The 20,025-nt window shown below is 38.3% G+C and overlaps 2 protein-coding genes across 6 annotated transcripts in view; one reads left to right on the forward strand and one right to left on the reverse strand.

Moving 5' to 3' along the window:
* The window catches only part of trim3b (tripartite motif containing 3b), a 46,746-nt gene extending 43,665 nt beyond the window's left edge, over nt 1–3,081 (forward strand). For all 4 annotated transcript variants that reach the window (XM_017489042.3, XM_017489043.3, XM_017489041.3 and 1 more), the window contains one exon: nt 119–3,081. In XM_017489042.3, coding sequence (XP_017344531.1) covers nt 119–271 — 153 coding nt within the window. In that variant the 3' untranslated portion in view covers nt 272–3,081. The remainder of the gene's footprint in view (nt 1–118) is intronic.
* Nucleotides 2,466–17,085, reverse strand: trim47 (tripartite motif containing 47). Of its 2 annotated transcripts, none has more exons than XM_053686925.1 (8): nt 16,850–17,085; nt 13,629–13,846; nt 9,780–9,825; nt 9,540–9,635; nt 7,597–7,821; nt 7,477–7,523; nt 7,221–7,336; nt 2,466–5,768 (listed from the first exon to the last, which is right to left on the reverse strand). In XM_053686925.1, the coding sequence occupies exons 1-8, from the start codon at nt 17,033–17,035 to the stop codon at nt 5,239–5,241; spliced, it is 1,464 nt and encodes a 487-aa protein (XP_053542900.1). In that variant the 5' UTR covers nt 17,036–17,085; the 3' UTR covers nt 2,466–5,238. The 2 variants fall into 2 exon arrangements, with proteins under 2 accessions (XP_053542900.1, XP_017344534.1); XM_017489045.3 differs by having other exon boundaries at nt 7,477–7,499; nt 16,850–17,084.
* Nucleotides 17,086–20,025: the final 2,940 nt, after the last annotated feature.

Genomic DNA, 20,025 nt, shown 5'->3' on the forward strand with positions numbered 1-20,025 from the left:
GTAACTAATGTTTTTTTTTTTTCCTCCATAAATGTTTTAGCAGAAATGGTGATGAAAGTATAGGCAGTTGTGATTTTCCTAACTCCAACTTCAAAATGCGCTTGCTTTCTTTTCTCAGGTGTTTGACAGCTCGGGCTCTTTCCTGTCCTACATCAACACGAGCGCAGACCCGCTGTATGGGCCACAGGGTTTGGCGCTCACGTCTGAAGGTCACGTGGTTGTTGCAGACTCGGGGAACCACTGCTTTAAAGTGTATCGCTACCTGCAGTAGTGCTCCAGCTCTCCTGCTTTCTCTCTCCTTCTGTTTTGCACGTTCAGCTAAGCTCAAACCCCTTAACCAAACTATATAGTTTGAGCAGAAAGCACAAGAGCATTATTCTTTCACAGTGCAGTGCTCCAAATAATACTTTTTTTAATTATTTTTTTTTAATTATTATTATAATTGTGACCTAGACCTTATGAATGTTTAGAGTGGATGTGGGAGAGTGATCTCTAATAAGCACACATTGTACAATAATTCACTTCTACGTTTATGAAGAAATTGGTAAAATTGAGAAGAATTTGTGTACGGCATGCAGTCATAAAGCTAGTGTTATAATTTCTGCACTTTGGTAACTACAGACGTTTGTTTTAAAAAAAAAGAAAAGAAAAGAAATTTTAAAATGGCTCCAAAAAATACAGGTTCTATAATTAATTTCACGATAACATGTAAACATTTAACTGCAACCTAATTACAGACTTACATAAGCGCATGCACTGTCCTGCAGCTTAATTTAGAAAATTCTGTATAAATATATATATTTTTTTCATGGATTTTCATAATTTAGCACTTATAATAAATGGGGATACTTAAATTAAATGTCATTAAGGAATTAATTATACTGGTGCATTATGCGTTATATAATTATGAACACTATTACCAAATTACACAGAATTATCTGTTATTTATTATCCACTTGCATTTTTAAATCCAGTTACTTTACTGAAGATTTGCTAGTTTCTTAGATAAAAAAAAAAAAAAGACATTAGAACTAAAACCTCTGACAGATTTACTTCCCGTCTCTCTCAGAATACACTCACACTTTGTCTTTTGAGTGCAAACACCAGTTGTGGTTTTTTACGCCTGTGTATTTGTATCAATGCACATAGTGTCTGTATATATATGTGTGTGTGTGTGTGTGTGTGTGTGTGTATGAGAATCTATATGTAATCTGTAAATGTACCACACTTTGGCTTCTTGTCATCCCCTGATTAATGTTCTGATCTGGTCTTATGCTTCAGCTGTACAGGTGTAGTGCTCAAAGTAATCGAGTGAGTACTGTGTTAACAGCAAGAGTTATTTTTCTATTTCATCATGCGACTTTATGTTTAGAGTTGTCCTGTAACAAAGAAAAGAATCTTGGTGACTGAGGAGATGATTTAAAAAAAAAAAAAAAAAAAAAAGCAGGGTTCAGATAAATGTTGCGTTAATCACATTGCGATGTGTTTGCACATATTGAGTCCTATATATGGAATATCTTTGTAAATAATCATTTCCATTTATACAGCTGGTGCATTATAGTGCATACTGTTACAGTGGAAAGGCCGTCTTTTTATCAGTATTTAATTGTTTTTATTTATTTGATGTTTTGTACTCTATACATAACCCACATAATTCTCACCAGCCAAAGCTTTCAGTAATGTCATTTTTTTTTTTTGTTTTGTTTTATACATTTTTCTGTTCACTTTTCAGAACCTCATTCATTTATCTTGAGGTATAAGGTGCTGTTTAGGGCATAACAGAAGTTCATTATTTTTACCACTTACACTCATTACGGTCATATCGAGTGTGTGTGAGTTAAAGGAAGTGTCTTGTGAAAGCATTTTGTGTGTAGCTTTTGCTTAATGAACATTTTACCCGTTTCTGGACTGCAGTTAAATGCTGGGAAAGTTATGCACGTTGAGGCTGTACCAGCACTGTTGAATTTTTTTCATTTTTTAAATATTTTTAATCAGTTTTGTTACATCTAATAACTGTAAATGAATATGAGTATTTCTGTGACATGTCAGTCGTCTCAGAGCAGTGGTTCAGTAGTGAGGACATGCCGCTCTGTACGCTTGTGTGTTTTCATAATGATCAGGCTTCAAGTCCTTAGAATCCTTCAGGCAGGTCCCCAAATATGTGTGGGTGTGTGTGGCAAGTATTCCATTCCTTAGACTCGTTCACAAGTTTTAAAAATCTTACACTATAAAACAGGACAGCCCCATTGCACTATGTGAACTTGTTTCTTCTCTTTAACTCCAATTGTCATAAGTTTTGGATATTGAACTCAAGTTCATAAGTTTTCAAAATTTAAACATAAAGTAATCCATTATCCTGATTTGTTAAAACAACATTCTGAGTTGAAACAAATGTCTCTTTGAGTAGTAAATGTTCTCTTCAAGTTGCGTTTAGACAGGTGAACATTTATTTTGAAGTTTAAGCACCTGAAATGTTTTACAACAGTGTACAAGAACATGTTTGAGACGTTGACACGTCATCATATTTGGTTCAATTGGACCCGGAACACAGAGGGCCACTAAACATGCTGCTGATACTGTAGCTTCATTTTTACACTTTATTTCCTGACCTATTGCACATTGTGTAAATCAACTCACTATTCTCAATTATTTCTCAGTGCTAAGGCTGATGTTTGCCTGCAATGCTTTATGGGAATGGCTTCTATGAATTGTAGCATTCTTAAAATAGTTGATCTGTTAGTAAGGACACTAAGCATAGACTTTCTAGTATTTGGGACAAAGCAACTAGTTTCTGAGTAACAGGACTGATCCATAGTCAGTTTCTGTCTTCCATAATTCAGTGTTTGTTAGTAAAAAGAGAGTAAAATAGCTGAACCTCATCTCTGAGATGGCCAACACACACACACAGCACTATACATAATCATCACGAACTCCTTCCAGAACATAAATTAGAACCCATTGTTAATTACAAATCGTTCAGTAATAAAAGTCTTGTACAGCACATGAAATTTTCAATGTGTTCACTGATCAATTCTAACAGTGTGTAATTAAAAATTGTAAATATAAAGTTATTTAAACACCTATGCATCTCTCTGTGGCTCAGAATAGCTCTCTCTCTCTCTATATCACACACACACACACCAAAATAAGCCTTACTGACTTTCTAAACCAACGCTGGAGCTTGTCTCAGTGAAACCACGGGCCCAACCCATGTTATCAACAGCATATGATTTATTGAGTTCTTATAATAATCCGCTTGTTTAACTGGTCTGTGAACTGAACATTATTTAATCCAAACCTCACAAACAAAAAATCTAGTCTGCTTATCAATAACATCAATCTAATAGCAATTTTAACAACGTGTTCTACAGCTCCAATAAGTAGCCAAATATAAAACATTATTAATAATAAGCCTAATATTGAAATGGATTATGTTCAAAAAAATAAATCAGAGGTGCTCTGTGGACATTTTAAGGAGTCCTTGGCTGCACAAAAAAAAAAGTGCAATCCCCTGCTGGAGAAAACCACACTGGTGGTGTTTGAGGAAGAGAAATCTGCATTTCACTGTACTTTAGGGTGTTATGTTGTAGAAAAGAAATGCTGTGATCTGCAATGTTAAGATCAACATGAAAAAAAAACCAAACAAACAAAACAATAGAATGAAAATAAACATGGATATGACACATTTATTACATATATAACAGAAGGGAAGAACATCCAGACAAAGCAGTTACAAGCAGTTAGACCCACAACACAACAAATGAGTTCATTTTTGAAAAATATAATAGCTATTAATAAGGCCTTCTTTCCAATCGCTTTTCTGTCTGCTAGTCCGCTGAAGAAAAACAGATCACAGGCTGTCGGACTGCTGTTTAATGTCTTTTAGTGTGAAAATAATCCAACACTTCTGCACAGCTCAATGCAGAAAAACTAGGGACAGGCATTTTAACCACTTTTTCTGTTCAAATATCAGCATTTTGTTATGAATAAGAAATGAAAATAGGAAAACAGAAAAAAATAAGATTTGTAACAATGACGTACCTGGCTGAAGCTAACCTGGACATGAAGCCTGGTTTTAAACAGGGTCTTTTTGATCGACACACATTATATATTTATATAGGCCTAATAGTGTTTGAATATTCAGATATAAAGTGACTACAGGTACTATTAACACCCCACTGCAGAAACAAATCTCTCAGCTTGGACAGAAATCAGGATTTTTATATATAGCTCTGCTTAGATGTGGCCATTTTGTTTGATGTGACAAGCTGCTTGGGTTTGTATATATGGACATGTATTGCAGATTGTATTTCTATAGCACATGCACAGTAAAAAAAAAAAAAATCATAAAAAAATCACAGGGTAATTCATTTTTATTTTGGATTATACAAGCTATATTTGAACACTTAATTATGTAAACAAATAGTAAAATGAGTTCAGATATCACATTCAAATAAGCACACCTATCCCCGTAAGCAATACACACATTTCCCAAGCTGGCCGAGTTCGCAGTCAGAGCCAGGCCTTATTTCAGCAAATCAGTTTGGGGCTGTAAAAGAGTGGGGGTTAGAAAGAAACCTTATTTACATAGTTATTATGGAAATGGCTAAACCTTGCATAGCAGCCTGTGCAATATCAGAACCCTGGGCTATTTAAGTATTATGAAATGAGGAATTCATTATTAAAAAGAAAAAAAAAAAAGTTAAAATATCCCTAGAACTTTTTTAAAAGTTCACAGCAAACTACTTCTGAACCCTACTGATCTAAACTCCATTGCGTCAAAGATCACATTTGAAGGGGACACAGAACAACACTGAGATGAAATGGGATGTTAAAAGCAGCTTAAAACCTGCAGCGCATCGTGACCTGAATGTCAAGAAGGCTACATCGTAATCCAACAGTAATAAGAACTTGTTCAGATCAGGCATAGTAGAGTATTACAATCCCTAATTCACATGAACAGATCGTGAAGAACCTCCGAGTCTGAGCCACACCATGGCAGCCTAGGAACGCAAAGGAATGAAAACTTCTGATTGAAGGTACAATGAATGCTGTTTTCTTTCTTATTTACCCACAGTGAAAGTAGCAGTTTTCTATTACAGGAGCTTCATTCTCACAGCACCACTTTCTCCCCAGTCTCATTTTCTCCTCCACACCATTACCAGTAGTCAGGGAACAGCTGCAGCCAGTTTCCCTTACAACGGACTTCTTCTCAAAACACTAAAATGGCGTCTCTGCTCAGTAATAGTGGCAGATCTGTAGGCGGCTGCCCGGGTCATTCTTGCCAGGGCTGAAGAAGGGCGAGACAGGCTCGTCAAAGTACGCTGCAAAGCTATAGACACGCTTCATGGTGACAGCGTCATAAAAAGCCACGTGGCCACGCTCATAGTCAAGGAAGACACCGACACGTGGAGAGCTCCAGTAATCAGCCACAGGCACGCGTGCGTCCTCTTCATTGGCGTAGAGGCGGTCGTGTAGGCTCAGGCTCCAGTAACCAGCTGACGGTGACAGACTAACGAAGCCCTTTCGGTTGCTGCGTGTTGTCGTCACACCCAGGTACCACACTCCCTTGTCCCTCACGTCTACCTCCCAGTAGTGCTGGCCACTGGAGTACTGCGCAGTAGCCAACACACCAAAGAAGCGAGTGAAGCGGCGTGGTAGGTCGGGTTCGTGCGAGCGTGCTCGGCCCTCCTCCACCTTTGTGTCGAAGTCACTAATGGCCAAAGACGGGTGTGCTGTGTCCAGGTCCAACGTCAGGTTCTGTGGCACTGAAGGGCACAGGATCAGGTACATTGCCTAACCATCGTATTTTCTTTAAATGACAGAACAGACTAAACTAGAGGAAGTGAACAAGGGTGTGAGATGTTGATTTTTAATGATTTTGATTATTTATGATTTCGTAAAGCCATGCTGTTATACGAAAATAATCCGCTTCAGGCAGTTTTCGTATAACAGCATGGTGCAGAGTGTGTTATTCTGTTTTTAATTTAGTAATTAGCAACACATAACAGCTTTTAACTGTTTAGAATTTTGTGTTATGGATCGTCCAAGAGACGAGTTAGTTCCTGCTTTTGCTTATGTTATAGAAGCAAGCAACAGTCGTTCCCTCACCAGCCTCTCTTTTTTCCCCCCTCTCTTTTCTTACGTACATTAGACCAAAATTTACCCGGTCAGCTGATGGAAAAACTGTAAAGTGTCTGTAAATCATCTGTCTCCCCTGTTAGGAAACTTCTAAGATTCCTTCCATAAGTGTTACAGAAAACTCCATCATATTGACGATTTATATGGTTTTTCTTTGTTAAACAAAAAAACCAAATCTGCTTATAATTAACCCCTAGCTTATGGTGGAGCGCCTGGCATACAGTATACAAAGTTCCTTTGTATGAGCTGTTACTATAGGCATGATGTATTACAATTAGCACATTAATATAAACCTATATGTACAGTCTATGCTAATTATTATTATAGAAACCTTCATGCGTATACTGTCAATACTGCTGTAATAGAAACTTTATGCAGGTGTTCTAATTCGTGAAATCATCCATGCGGCGATATAAATTGAAAGAAGAAATTATTTTGATCTCTCCTGGGTCTTACTTGCTGTGTCTGCTATAGAGGATGTTACAGAAAATCATCCCAAGTTCACGATGACTGACAGAATTGTGTTGATTTTACATCAAACCCATCAGAATATTATCCCGCCCATCACTGATTATTTTCCTACACTGATACAGTCTCCAGCAGGTGTGGTAGTTACTTGCAAGTTGTAATAACGTAATTTCCCAACTTGGCACGTTCTGTGTGCGAAGTGGGGAAAAAAACACCACCACCACCACCACAAACGGCTCAGTGAAAGCATGTCTTAAATCTGCTCTGTCAGAGCATGAAAAGCTCATAAACAACTACATTAATGGCACTTTTACGGTTACAGATCTGAGTGGCTAATGGTAGCGTCTACCATACTAAACTACAAACATTCATGCAACATTTGACAGAAATTGCAAATTGTTCCAGTCTTTGTTCTAATCGTTTGGTTTTGATTTGTGCATTTTTCAAAGCTTTCTGATCTACAGTTAAATACATGCAGCATAAGCTGTCTTTGTTGCACAGGTTTTTTTTTTTTTTATAATCGATCTAGACAGGCAAGTTTTTGTGTTTCTGAACCAATTTATTAAAACCAGTATTGGCATGCAGGCACATGGACACTGCTCTTTACTTACTTGTATGCAGCACATGCATCATCTTCTTCCACAAGATGAGCTGAAAGGGTCCAGTGAACTCGGTGAAATCAGGTGGACAGTTCACCGCCTGTATTGTAAGGTTAACATGACTGGGGCTAAAATCAAGAAAACAGCACCACAACAGCATTTACACACCTAAAACATTACTGGGCAAGATTGTTGACAAATAATGCATTACATTTCAAATTAAACTGCAACTTTGCTTTAACATACAGTTATACCTTGAACGACATACCTTGAATATGCTTTGCTGATGCACTGAAAAAGACATCCATAAGATAACTGAACATAAGGAATTCAAAACAACATTAAACAACCATGCATGTGTACGTATGAAAAAATAAGTGAGACGTACCTCAAAGTTTGCTACCTCGCTGAGCTGGTTCTGAATCTCTGCGATGGCCTTGTCTACTTTAGCTGCCTCACTTTCCACCAGTTTAAGATTCTCATCTATCAGCGCTACAGTAGCTGCCTCCTCGGCCTCCAGCCTCTCCAACAGTCTGTCCTTCTCATCCAGCAGGAACTGCACCAGTGCTCCCACATCATCCTCAATCTTTTCCTTCAGAGCCTGCTTCTTTAGCTGTGAGGAAGTGAACAAAGTACATCTGCTAATTTGGCTTAGGTTATGATCTAGGAATGTCACGAGAACCGATACTTCAGTACCAAGTTTTTCGGCATTTCCATTGGTACCGGTTGTAACGAAAGTACCGAGGTTGCGATTCTTCCGGACCTGAAGGGGGGAGCAAATACGCGCAAGTGTTTTAGTCGGTCCATAAGTGAAGAAGAAGAGGAACGCCTACAAGCACACGGGAAAAACTACAAAAGATTAGCTTAGCTTAACAAGTTTAGCTCTGCCCCGACTCGTTGAGAGGAAAAGAGAGGAAAGCTAGTATAGGTTTCTGGTGTGCAACCGATGCTATCGTTCATTTCAAACAAAGCGAGGAAACACCTGGAATTTTGCGAAGCACCTGAAAGATGGTCCTACATCATGTTTGTTTGAGGCAGCTGGCACTGTGGCCATGAAACCAGCAAACGTTATGCTCCATGTAATGTTAGCGATAGCCTGTTATTTGTTAACGATGCTAACGCATTGTAGTGTTATAAATTACCTCCTAATGGGCCACCATGCATCACCATTCAGCCCGTGTCCTGTCAGCTAAATGTAGCCTGATGCCACTAATAATTATTCACATGTTCATGCTTTTAATAAATCTTTTTGGTCTGCCACCATATCAGTGAATTTAAACTAATGCTTGCATTCAGAGTATAAGGTGGGTGTGTGCACCCCCCCCCCACTCCACCCCCCGCCAGTATCAGCAAGAGGACTTTGGTATCGAGTATCGTGTACTTTTGGTGGTATCGGTACCGACTGCTAGATTTTTGGTATTGTGACATCCCTATTATGACCTCAACTTTAGGTGTACTAGTGTATAAATTTCAGAAAATTATATATTTATATAATACAGGACGATATACTGTATTGGTTTGGAAAGTAAGGATATAACTGACCTTTTTCGGGGGCAGTCAGTCTACATTAACTCATAAAAGAGAAACGTTTTAGAAATGTGTGCAAATTTATTTTTTTTAAATAAATAAATAAAAAACTAGCTGCTGTCGCTGCTGATGAGAAGCACCCCCATGGCATGACGCTGCTGCTGCCACAAACATGCTTCACCTTAGAGATGGCATTAGCCAACTTATGAGCAGGACCTGGTTTCCATCAGCCCAAAAAGTTCACATTTTTCTCATTGTTTGGTCTTATTTACAAGTACAAAGTCTAAAGACATTATATGTGTGGAAAGTGCAAGTGGATATATGCACTGGAAGAATATTAAATTACCAAAAAAAAATGTCTGAATACTTATTTCCCTTCACTGTGAGTGTGTGTGTAATATATATATACACATACACACTGGTTTCAAGATGGGCGAACTCATGTGATGGGATGCCTGTCAAATTCACACACTTGTTCACTCCTACATACAATTTTAGCCTTGTCAATTTGCCTATCTACATGTTTTTGGACAGAGTGAGGAAACCCTGGCGAAACGTGAAATTCCACACAGACAGTAACCCGAGCTCAGGCTTAAACTGGGAACCCTGGCGATGTGAGGCAACAATGTTACCCACTGTGCCGCTCTATATGTAGAAAAATAATTACGCAGTAAAATTAGACAGTAATGGAGTTATTTAATTTTTATGCCACAATATATATTCCTTATGTACATGCCCATTTAAATAAACAAAATGAAATATCAAAAACCATGATATGAGGCTGCATGATTAATTCTTACATACTTTGATGTCCGCTTTGGCTTGCTCATCTGTAGCTTTGACTCGGCCACACATGGACTTCTGCCAGTTTAGTTTGATGAGCCTCAGCTTTAGGCCTCCCTGTGTACAAAATAAAGTAACGTTACAAGATCCTAACAGAAATATCCCAGTACCGCAGACCACTCAGATCTACTATCATGATTACTATTTCTGATTAGTGCATTAAAAACTGACACACAATGTCTGGAATCTGTTACAGCTCACCTTCATGTCCTCAACAACTTCAGGTACAGGAGCAACATCATGGAGCCTGAAAACCATTAAATACATCAACAGTCCAATACCCAAACATTTTACAGGTAGATAAAATCATATCAATCATTGACATTCTGCTGCTTCAAAATGCGCTGCGTGACTAAAAGAGCTTTAGTTCACTGAGCATAATAATGGGGGAACTGCAGTCCTAATGCAGCAGTGAATTCCGACTCCAATTATTAATGAATGTTATCATTTATAGTGGTAATATGCTATATAAGATGATAATCTGTGTTCCAGTAGAGGTATTTCCATGTTATATTTACTAAAACAGGAAATAAAAGCTCCAGTCCATGCATACTTGGTGTGCACAAGGCTTACTTGGTGTAAAGAAAACTGAGTCGTTGCGGAATGCTAGCCACTGCATTGCTTCTAGTTTCAGTGCTCTCCCCCATCCCCTCTCTCCATCACCCTCTCCGTTCTCTCACTCCCGTCCCCCCTGACCCCAAGCTTCGTTCATTTTGCAGCCAAATTGGAAATTGGAATGCAAATTCTAAATCTTAATGGTGTACTGTATAATATAATATAATTTAATATACAGAACAGCATTTAGGAGTAGCTAACCAAAAGTATTGACGTTACTAACCTAACTTTATTCCTCAGTGGCGTGACAGTAACGCCGCTACTTTAAAAATAGTGTAGCTTTTCCAGTTAATTTTTCAAACGAATAGCGATGTAGCGTGACCAATCTCTACTTTTTTTGTCCAGTTATAACGGTCCTCTTCATTGCAGATCTGTGGTGCCCGCTTGCTTCGCAGGAATTAAGAGCCTTATTGTAACGCACATGGACAGGAAGTGACTGTCTCATGTAGATGTAAAGCGACCAACCACAGTTTGTTATGTGATGTATTGGGCGTGTAAATGATAATACCATAATACATTAACACTGGAGTTTATTCTCTGATACTGAGAATATGACTGGCGCTTTGGTGTTAATAGGTAACACAACACAATGTTTACATTTACTTACAAATAAAATAAAATTATTCAATTGTTTATCAGTGCATGCCGAGAGATTTATTTTATGTTCTGAATACAACAGTCTGATTATATTTCTCAACATCTCGTTTAAAGGAGCAGCAACAGAAAAAGATCCTATCTTTACCTATTTACTATTTGTATGATTAATTAATTAATTAACCAGTGATTAAAAACATCATAATAATAATTATCATTGCAAGTATTATTGTTGGCTTAATATCAATTATTCAAGCGCAACACACTCATCCTTATTATCCATGATTGAGGGGGACGTCTGATTCTGATAATGAGAAAACCAATTACCCGTGGCCTTATTTGTCGAAGTTCATGTGCCTCAAGCAATCAAGTAATAAATAGTAATAATCCTTACACTTTTATACGTAATCTTTGCAAACCAGAGATTAAAATACTTCGTCCAGTACTTCGATTATAATATGACGTCCAAGGGCACAAGCCCAAATTTAAGGACGCATATAGAAATTGTGATTGTCATGTTAAATTGATAAGTAGCCTAATGTGCATATTATAAACTCATAATTGATCTGAATTCTTTTTTGTTTTTAATTTTCTTTATGTACAATTATACACAGGTATTCATAAGCTGGTTCGCAATCATAACATACTACATAGCTGCAATGTAGATAGCTACTTTTTGTTAGTAACTTCTAGTGTAGCTAACTATTTTTTTTTTAAAGGGTAGCTTGACTGTATCTTAACTACTTCAAACTATGAGTAGCTTGTAAAGCTACGGTTTCAAAGTAGCTCCCTCAACACTGATACAGTATTACGCAATATACAATATTATATAATACTGTCTACTGGAGCAATCATCAATTTAGCTGGGAGCAGTGCTGAAGTAAAGCCTGTGTGATAAGCACTGAATGAATTAACGTGTACAGCAGGAGGTAACTCGCAGAACTAGTATAGCTCAAAGCAAACTATTTTTATTCTCCAATGTATTCAGCTGTTAAACACCCTCGGCCCTGTGTGTGTGTGTGTGTGTGTGTGTGAGAGAGAGAGAGAGAGTGCGTACACATGCCTATTTTCTCTTGCTGAGCTGTTACCTGTTGCCCCCTGTGGTTATGTATAAGCCCCATCTGCGAGATGTCATTTATAATTTGACTGATATTTTTGCGTGTTACTTTGTAGTATTTGTAACTCTCCTGATGATCTTATCCAACCCTACTCTACAGGGCTCCAGATGGCGAATAAATGGTTGCCAATGCAACTAACTTTTTAATTTTGCGACCATGTTTTTTTCTGCCAGTCACCAGTGGCCACCGTTACCCACAAACAAAATTTTAAAACAAATGAAATAGAAATGACCATACGTCTTGCTGTGTTAGGCTACTGAACTCTCATCTCCTCTTGCGGCTGCGTCTACCTGCCTTATCTCAAGCACTCCTGTATGGTTTCCAATAAATAAACTCTGCACTCTTGTCCTGCAGTGGTTGAAGCGTCGGCTATATAGATGAACAGAAACAGGTTTAACGTCACGTTTATCGGGTTAAAAAGTTGGAAGTGTTAACTTTATTAAAGGTGTTTAATTTAGTTTGATGTGGTTTAGTTCGTTGGAATTAGAATTTATACCTTATATGTAGGCTAGCTAACTGCGTATTTAACTAACGTTAAACAGCTGACAAGATAATGAAATGCGCAAACGAAAAATATCAGACTTTTTCTCATTCCCTGCCCGTCCAAACCCTGCCTCCTCTACATCAGATGCCGATGATCAACCAGTGAAAGTTCTGAAGTGACATTTGAGTCATCCCAGCCCGTTTCAATCTGAATGCAATCTTTTACAGATGATGACAGCCAAGCGCAGCGAGTTGAGTCTTTTTCTCCCGTCCCGACAAGACCGTTTAAATCAGCTTGCCTACAAGAGTTCGCCTGGTTACGTTATGACAATGGGAAAATGTACTGCATCTTTTGTGCTAAAGCAGGACAAGATATTGCTGGTAAAACAAGAGTTCATTACTGGTTTGAGTCATTTTAAAAAAGAAACCTTGAAGAAGCATGGCGACAGTAAAAAACATAAGAAGGCCAGGGATTGTGTCATTACTAGGTCTGCCCCTCGTGCCTCCCCAATAGTGAAAGCAGTGCGACGTGCTAGTGATAAAGTCACCGAAAAAGAAATGAGGAAATTGAAAATAAAATTCAATATAGCCTACATGATTGCAATGGAAGAAATACTATTCACAAAGTTTAGCTCTCAAATTCTATTGATGAAGAAGAATGGTATGGATGTATCAAAGACATATGATAATGATACAGGTAATATGATTCAATATGATATACTGAACATTGCACATATTGTGTATGTAAAGGATACATTGTGTAAACTATGGGAGGCAGAGTAAACAAAGGCAGACAGTACAGAGGGGAAAGAAATGGCAGTGTGAGGTAGCCATTTAACAATGATATCATAATATGTCATATGACATCACTATATTTTGGCTCCTGAATATTTGATTTAGCACCTAAATATTTTGAGTTAAGGAACCAATGGCTCCTAGATATTTTTTTTGCCTGGAGCCCTGCTCTAGCACTCGTTTCTGATCACTTTGTAGAAGCTTTTAAACACATATCACTGTCAGCTTCTTTAATGACTCCATGCTTGGACTGTATTCTGTCACACCGGTTAAAAGCACCTACCGAATAAATAAAAGATACATTTCATGCCTGATTCCTAAGCTCATTGCCATGCTTAGCAGGTATGTGATTAGGGAAATGACTAAAGTCTCCTGTACTCTGGCCTTCCAGAACCAGAGCTGTGCATTACTGGAGTAAGAAAAAAAAACGCTTCATGCTCCTTACCTGTGATCTCTTGACTCTCTGCACACCACACAGATGGGCTTTCTGTCCGTGTGGCAGTAGAGTTTTAGCTCCTCATGGTGTCTCTCACATTTACCATCGGTTTTGGCTGGTTTTGCCGGTGCAGGAGGCCTGCATGTCTTCAGACACTCAAACTCACTCAGTTTATCCACCAGGTTCTTCACCAGGTAGTTCTTTGTGAAGCTCATTTTGCCAAACACCTGTTAAACAAGCATCGGAAGGTTAATACATACAAGACTGGACAAACCTGATTTCTCCTGCTTCAGGTATTTTCATGTTCATGGACAGAAAGATGCCAATCAAGCATACTTTTTAAAATGAAAGGGGTCATAACTTGATTTTTTAAAATGTTTTCCTTCTGTTGTGCATGCAAAAGCTCTCCAAAGCTCTCTCATATTTTCCCCCAAAGGGATTTATTCTATCTAACAGAACACTGCTCAAGACCTGCCCGAAACTCACTGTTCGAAGTCCAGATTTACTTCAGTAATTTCTCTACGTCACGGTGTGCACTATCAGCACAATCCCGCCCAAAGGCAGCCAACGAAGAAAGAAGGTCGAAAGCTAAAGCTAAGGGGCGTTACTTTTCCAGCAAACGCAAAGCTTTTGGCCAATCACAATGCAACGGGTCAGCTGGCCAATCAGAGCGTACTTGGCTTTTCAGAAGGAGGGGCTTTGCAGAAGTCGGAGCATTTTAGACAGCCTGGGAATAGAAGAACTTCATGAATCTACAGTATTTAACAAATAATGCTTTTTTTGAAGATTAAAGCATGCTAATCTATTTTATTACACCCAATAAACATCATCATAAATGTTTAAAAATCATGATATGACTCCTTTAAAGGAACCGTTCTCCACTTCATCCAAGCGAAGGCTATGCTTCCTCCAAGACACCACATAAAGCAAGCCATCTGCAGGTTTTCAAACTGTTGTTCATGCTGTACCTGCGTTCACGCCATGCCGTAATTACGAGATTCCAACTTTCTAAAAAGTGTCCACGTCCTTGTACAACTTGTAAACTAGGAGTTTTCTGACCGTTCGATTTGTACCACATGACCGCTGAAACATCAAGCGGAAAAATTTAAACTGGCTTCAGCAGTAAAATGTAGTTAAGTAGTTATCTCATAATATGTCTGTGTAATCATTCGTACAATTGACTATTTTGAATGTCTTAAGAATGCAAGATTAAGCTGAAAATAAATGAAAGCCATACAATACAGTTTAATGGAGCTAGCACAGAGTTGGAATTGATGTTTAGGTTTGCAAAAGCACATTCGTGTGTTATTAATAAACAACATGTTATTGTTACCTGATGCGTTCTCTGTGTTGTTCAATATTTAGGAACAGCCAAGACTGTGGCCATGACAACCGCACACTACCACCGTGGTGGTGGAGTGCCAACTGCGGTAGTGCCACATCACACACCATGTTAATGTTTCTGTTTGAGTGGGCACTATGACAAGTACAAAGTTTTGTAACATTTTAACATTGTAACAAGTGTAATAATAATAATAATAATAATAATAATAATAATATAATAAGCAAAGCACCATGCAATACCGGAAATGGAATGAACGAACGACTCGAACCCGAAGACTCGAGACATGAACTAATCATTTCTGTTTCCGAGAAACAGACGTGACAAATGTGACATGACAAAAAGAACGACTAGGATCGGGAGACGAACTAACAGACTGCACAGCCTGAAGACCTAATGCTAAGCTATTAATTAATAAGCTATTAATTAATCGTTTCGGTTTCTCATAATTCAGCCTTGGTTGCATTAGCCTATAGTTTATTAAGTACTGGATGTACTTAATACATCTATTAAGTGATTTAATGTTGTAATTGTGTATTTCGCGGTTGTCAACAACACCATCTCACACAGATTCATTTAGGCTTATAGAAACACATAATTCCAAGTCTGAGGACATGAACAGCTCCGAGTAGTCACCTAGTAATTACAGTCATTCCAGCATGGCGTGAACTCAGAGGACAGCTATCCGTTCCCTTCTGCAAGCATGAGCTCACAGATGCCCATGATTGGCTAGTCTCGTTGTGATTGACGGGTAGAGAAAGTATGCCTTCCCTCCTACCCACACCCAAATTTGCTCTCATGGCTCCCAGCCACAGATGGCTGTGGCCTTGAACTTGAGGATTTGAACTCGCAACATCTGAATGCTCGAGCGAATGCTTTTCTGCTCGACATGATGCCAATGCCTGATCCTGACACATCTAACTGCTGTGGCTTCTCTCATCCTCTGGACTAGCTTCATGCATCTTGAATCTCCATTTCTTCTTGGAGCTTCTGCACTTGTGACTCACTTTCTGCTGCCATAGCTGGCCAAGCAGATTTGTCCTTCCCAAAAACAGTTTACATCCAAGTAAATCATCTCACCTGCTGTAATCATAAACACGGTCCTGAGCTCATCCCTCGTTCCTATTCACAATGCCTTCATTCTCAAACCTTTCAGAACACTCACTGCGGTCTGACTTCATAGTTTTCAATTGCAGACGATATATAATTACGCTATCTGAATTAACCCAGTAGAGGATGGGTTTCATTTAGAGTCTGATTCCTTTCAAGGTTTCTTCCTCATGGTTTCTCAGGGAGTTTTTCCTTGCCCCTGCCGCCTCTGGCTTATTCATTAGGGATCTAAATCTACATCTGCGTTTCTCTGAAGCTGCTCTGTGACCATATTTATTGTTATAAGACATTGTTAAAATAAAATTGAATGGAATTGGGTTGGGCTTTTTTCTCGGGAGATTCCAGATATTTCCGTGCAGAATTAAATGGTAAATGTTTTTATGTCAAGTTGGTGTTATTATTATTTGTGTGTGTAAATATCACATAGCTAAAACTGCTAATATGCAGCTTTAAAAAACATGACATTAGCAACAGCTGTTAGGTGTTTCAGCTAGCTAAAGTACTAACTACCCAATTCTCCCTCTGTTATTTATGTGGCAGAAATGTAGTCTTATCCCAAGGCAGTAAGAAAGCTCTACAAATCCTACAAACCAATAACAAATATGATAGTTAATGTCAGCTTTGCTGAGGTGCACTGTTCGAAAAGTAAATGGCTGAAGTTACGTTTTACGTTATTGGTCATTGCAGTTAGCTTGGTGAACTTAACCAGCTGGAGAATTAGCGAAAAAAGCTCATTTAACTAACGGTACTGAGCAAAGGACATGAAAACAAAACCCACCATCCGACACTCTGGACACTGGTAGCCGATATCGTCTCCTCCGTTTTCCTCCCAATGCATTAAAATGCACATGCGGCAAAAATTGTGACCGCATTTTAAAATGACTGGATCGTCAAAATAGTCCAGGCAAATAGCACAAACCAATTCCTTTTGCAATTCCCCCTTTGTATCTGGAGCGGCAGCCATGTCACTAACGAGCAGCTTCCTGTAGAGTGCGACAGGCAAACAGAATAGACACACACGCGAGAGGGCAATACACAGGAACTGATGACGTGGTACACAGAGACGTAGGTAAATGAAAACAATATATTAAAATGTTATATTATGTATTATGTTGGTGAGATGAATAGTAACGATATTATTATTATTATTATTATTATTATTATTATTATTATTATGTTTAATAAATCTACAGTACAAGACATGAGGGGTAAGCATACAGAGATCAACTCATCATTAAAATGTATCGCTAAATACTTAATGTAAATATTACATAAATATAATAGTTCCTTATTAATAGTTCCTTAAAGTGACAATAACTTTATGACATCGCCCACCTTTGTATCTGTAATTTTACACATCATTGTCCAATTCTCACTGTGCAAAGAGCCACTACCCAGATAGCAAAATTTGTCTGGACATACAGTGAGGGAAAAAAGTATTTGATCCCCTGCTGATTTTGTACGTTTGCCCACTGACAAAGAAATGATCAATCTATAATTTTAATGGTAGTTGTATTTGAACAGTGAGAGACAGAATAACAACAAAAAAATCCAGAAAAACGCATGTCAAAAATTTTATAAATTAATTTGCATTTTAATGAGTATTTGAAAGTATTAAAAAGTATTTGACCCCCTCTCAATCAAAAAGATTTCTGGCTCCCAGGTGTCTTTTATACAGGTAACGAGCTGAGATTAGGAGCACACTCTTAAAGGGAGTGCTCCTAATATCAGTTTGTTACCTGTATAAAAGACACCTGTCCACAGAAGCAATCAATCAATCAGATTCCAAACTCTCCACCATGGCCAAGACCAAAGAGCTCTCCAAGGATGTCAGGGACAAGATTGTAGACCTACACAAGTCTGGAATGGGCTACAAGACCATTGCCAAGCAGCTTGGTGAGAAGGGGACAACAGTTGGTGCGATTATTCGCAAATGGAAGAAGCACAAAAGAACTGTCAATCTCCTTCGGCCTGGGGCTCCATGCAAGATCTCACCTCGTGGAGTTGCATTGATCATGAGAACAGTGAGGAATCAGCCCAGAACTACACGGGAGGATCTTGTCAATGATCTCAAGGCAGCTGGGACCATAGTCACCAAGAAAACAATTGGTAACACACTACGCCGTGAAGGACTGAAATCCTGCAGCGCACGCAAGGTCCGCTGAAGGGGGGCTGAAGATTCGAGTTGCCAAACGTCAGCCTCGAAACCTTAATGACTTGGTGAAGATCTGCAAAGAGGAGTGTGACAAAATCCCTCCTGAGATGTGTGCAAACCTGGTGGCCAACTACAAGAAACGTCTGACCTCTGTGATTGCCAACAAGGGTTTTTAAACCAAGTACTAAGTCATGTTTTGCAGAGGGGTCAAATACTTATTTCCCTCATTAAAATGCAAATCAATTTATAACATTTTTGATGTGCGTTTTTCTGGATTTTTTTGTTGTTATTCTGTCTCTCACTGTTCAAATAAATCTATCATTAAAGTTATAGACGGATCATTTCTTGGTCAGTGGGCAATCGTACAAAATACTTTTTTCCCCCACTGTACTTGCTTTAGTTCTGGCCCAGTATACACCTGGGTCCCCGGCCCAAAACTGGCCTACACGCTGAAAATCGACACATACAATTTCCTCCGGCCCAGACACTGTAAAGTGTCTTATATTGTTTTATGTGGTCCAGGTCTGGCCCAGACACTGTAAGACAGATCTGGCTGAGAGTCGGCTAGGTCCCCGGCCAGATGTGGCCCAGAAACTGTTAAATGTACTTCATTTTCGCAGGGAAACACAAAAATTCAACCATTTAATAAGATTAAGGGGATTTATTAAACATTAACAGATACACTACAATACGAACATTTATTAACAACACACTTTTAAAAGCAACAACATAAGTAAATATATTTACAGTATATTTAAAGACAAAAAAAAAAATTCTCTCTCACACACACACCCAGCTACCAAAACACACACACACACACACACACACACAAATAAATTCAACCACTTAAAAACATCAAGGACTTTTATAAACAATTAAAAATACATTATGAACAATATGAATTCATAAAATATGAATATAATATGAATATATATTAACAAATAACAAAATAAATCAAACAAATATATTTACATTTTGTAAAGAAAAGACATATAGAGAACATACAGTTGCGAAGAATTCAAAGTTTACATACCCCGTGCAGAATCTGCAAAAACTTAAAACTTTTAACAAAATAAGATTGATCAGAAAAATGTTTTTTTTTTCTTTAGTACTGTCCTGAATAAGCTATTTCACATAACAGATGTTTACATATAGTCCACAAGACAATAGCTGAATTTATAAAAATTACCCCATTCAAAAGTTTACATACGCTTGATTCCTAGTACTGTGTGTCATTACCTGAATGATCCACAACTGTTTTTATGTTTTGTGATAGTTGTTCATGAGTCCCTTGTTTGTCCTGCCACTGTTCTTCAGAAAAATCCTCCAGGTCCTGCACATTCTTTGCTTTTCTAGCATATTCTGTATATTTGACCCCTTTCCAGCAGCGGCTATATGACGTTGAGATCCATCATTTCACAGTGAGGACAACTGAGGGACTCATACACAACTATAACTTAAGGGGCAAACATTCACTGAAGCTCAAGAAGGCAACACAATACATTAAGAGCCAGGGGGTGTAAACTTTTGAACAGGATGAAATATACAGGTGTAAATTTTTATTTTGTCTTCTGGGAGACATATAAGTATCTTATTTACCTTCTGAAGGACAATACTAAATGGAAAAAAAAAACTTTAAACAAATTAATAACAATTTACACAGATCATCCTGTTCAAAAGTTTACACCCCGCTGGCTCTTAATGTATTAATGTGTTACCATCTTGAGTTTGTTGATCCAGCACCATCTCTAATTATGTCAGCACCTCCCTCAGCATGGCTATGATAAAGAACTTAACAA

This window comes from Ictalurus punctatus, chromosome 16, assembly GCF_001660625.3.
Source record: "Ictalurus punctatus breed USDA103 chromosome 16, Coco_2.0, whole genome shotgun sequence".
NCBI classification, from domain to species: Eukaryota; Metazoa; Chordata; class Actinopteri; order Siluriformes; family Ictaluridae; genus Ictalurus; species Ictalurus punctatus.

Bases quoted from the DNA above. Each gene is read 5' to 3' on its own strand.
- trim47 (XM_053686925.1), bottom strand. From the start codon at position 17,035: ATGGCTGCCGCTCCAGATACAAAGGGGGAATTGCAAAAGGAATTGGTT. The intron at 9,826-13,628 runs GTAAGGAGCATG...AATGGTTTTCAG, and splicing joins AGAGAGTCAAGAGATCACAG to GCTCCATGATGTTGCTCCTG. The intron at 7,337-7,476 runs GTATGTCGTTCA...TCTTGATTTTAG, and splicing joins ATCAGCAAAGCATATTCAAG to CCCCAGTCATGTTAACCTTA.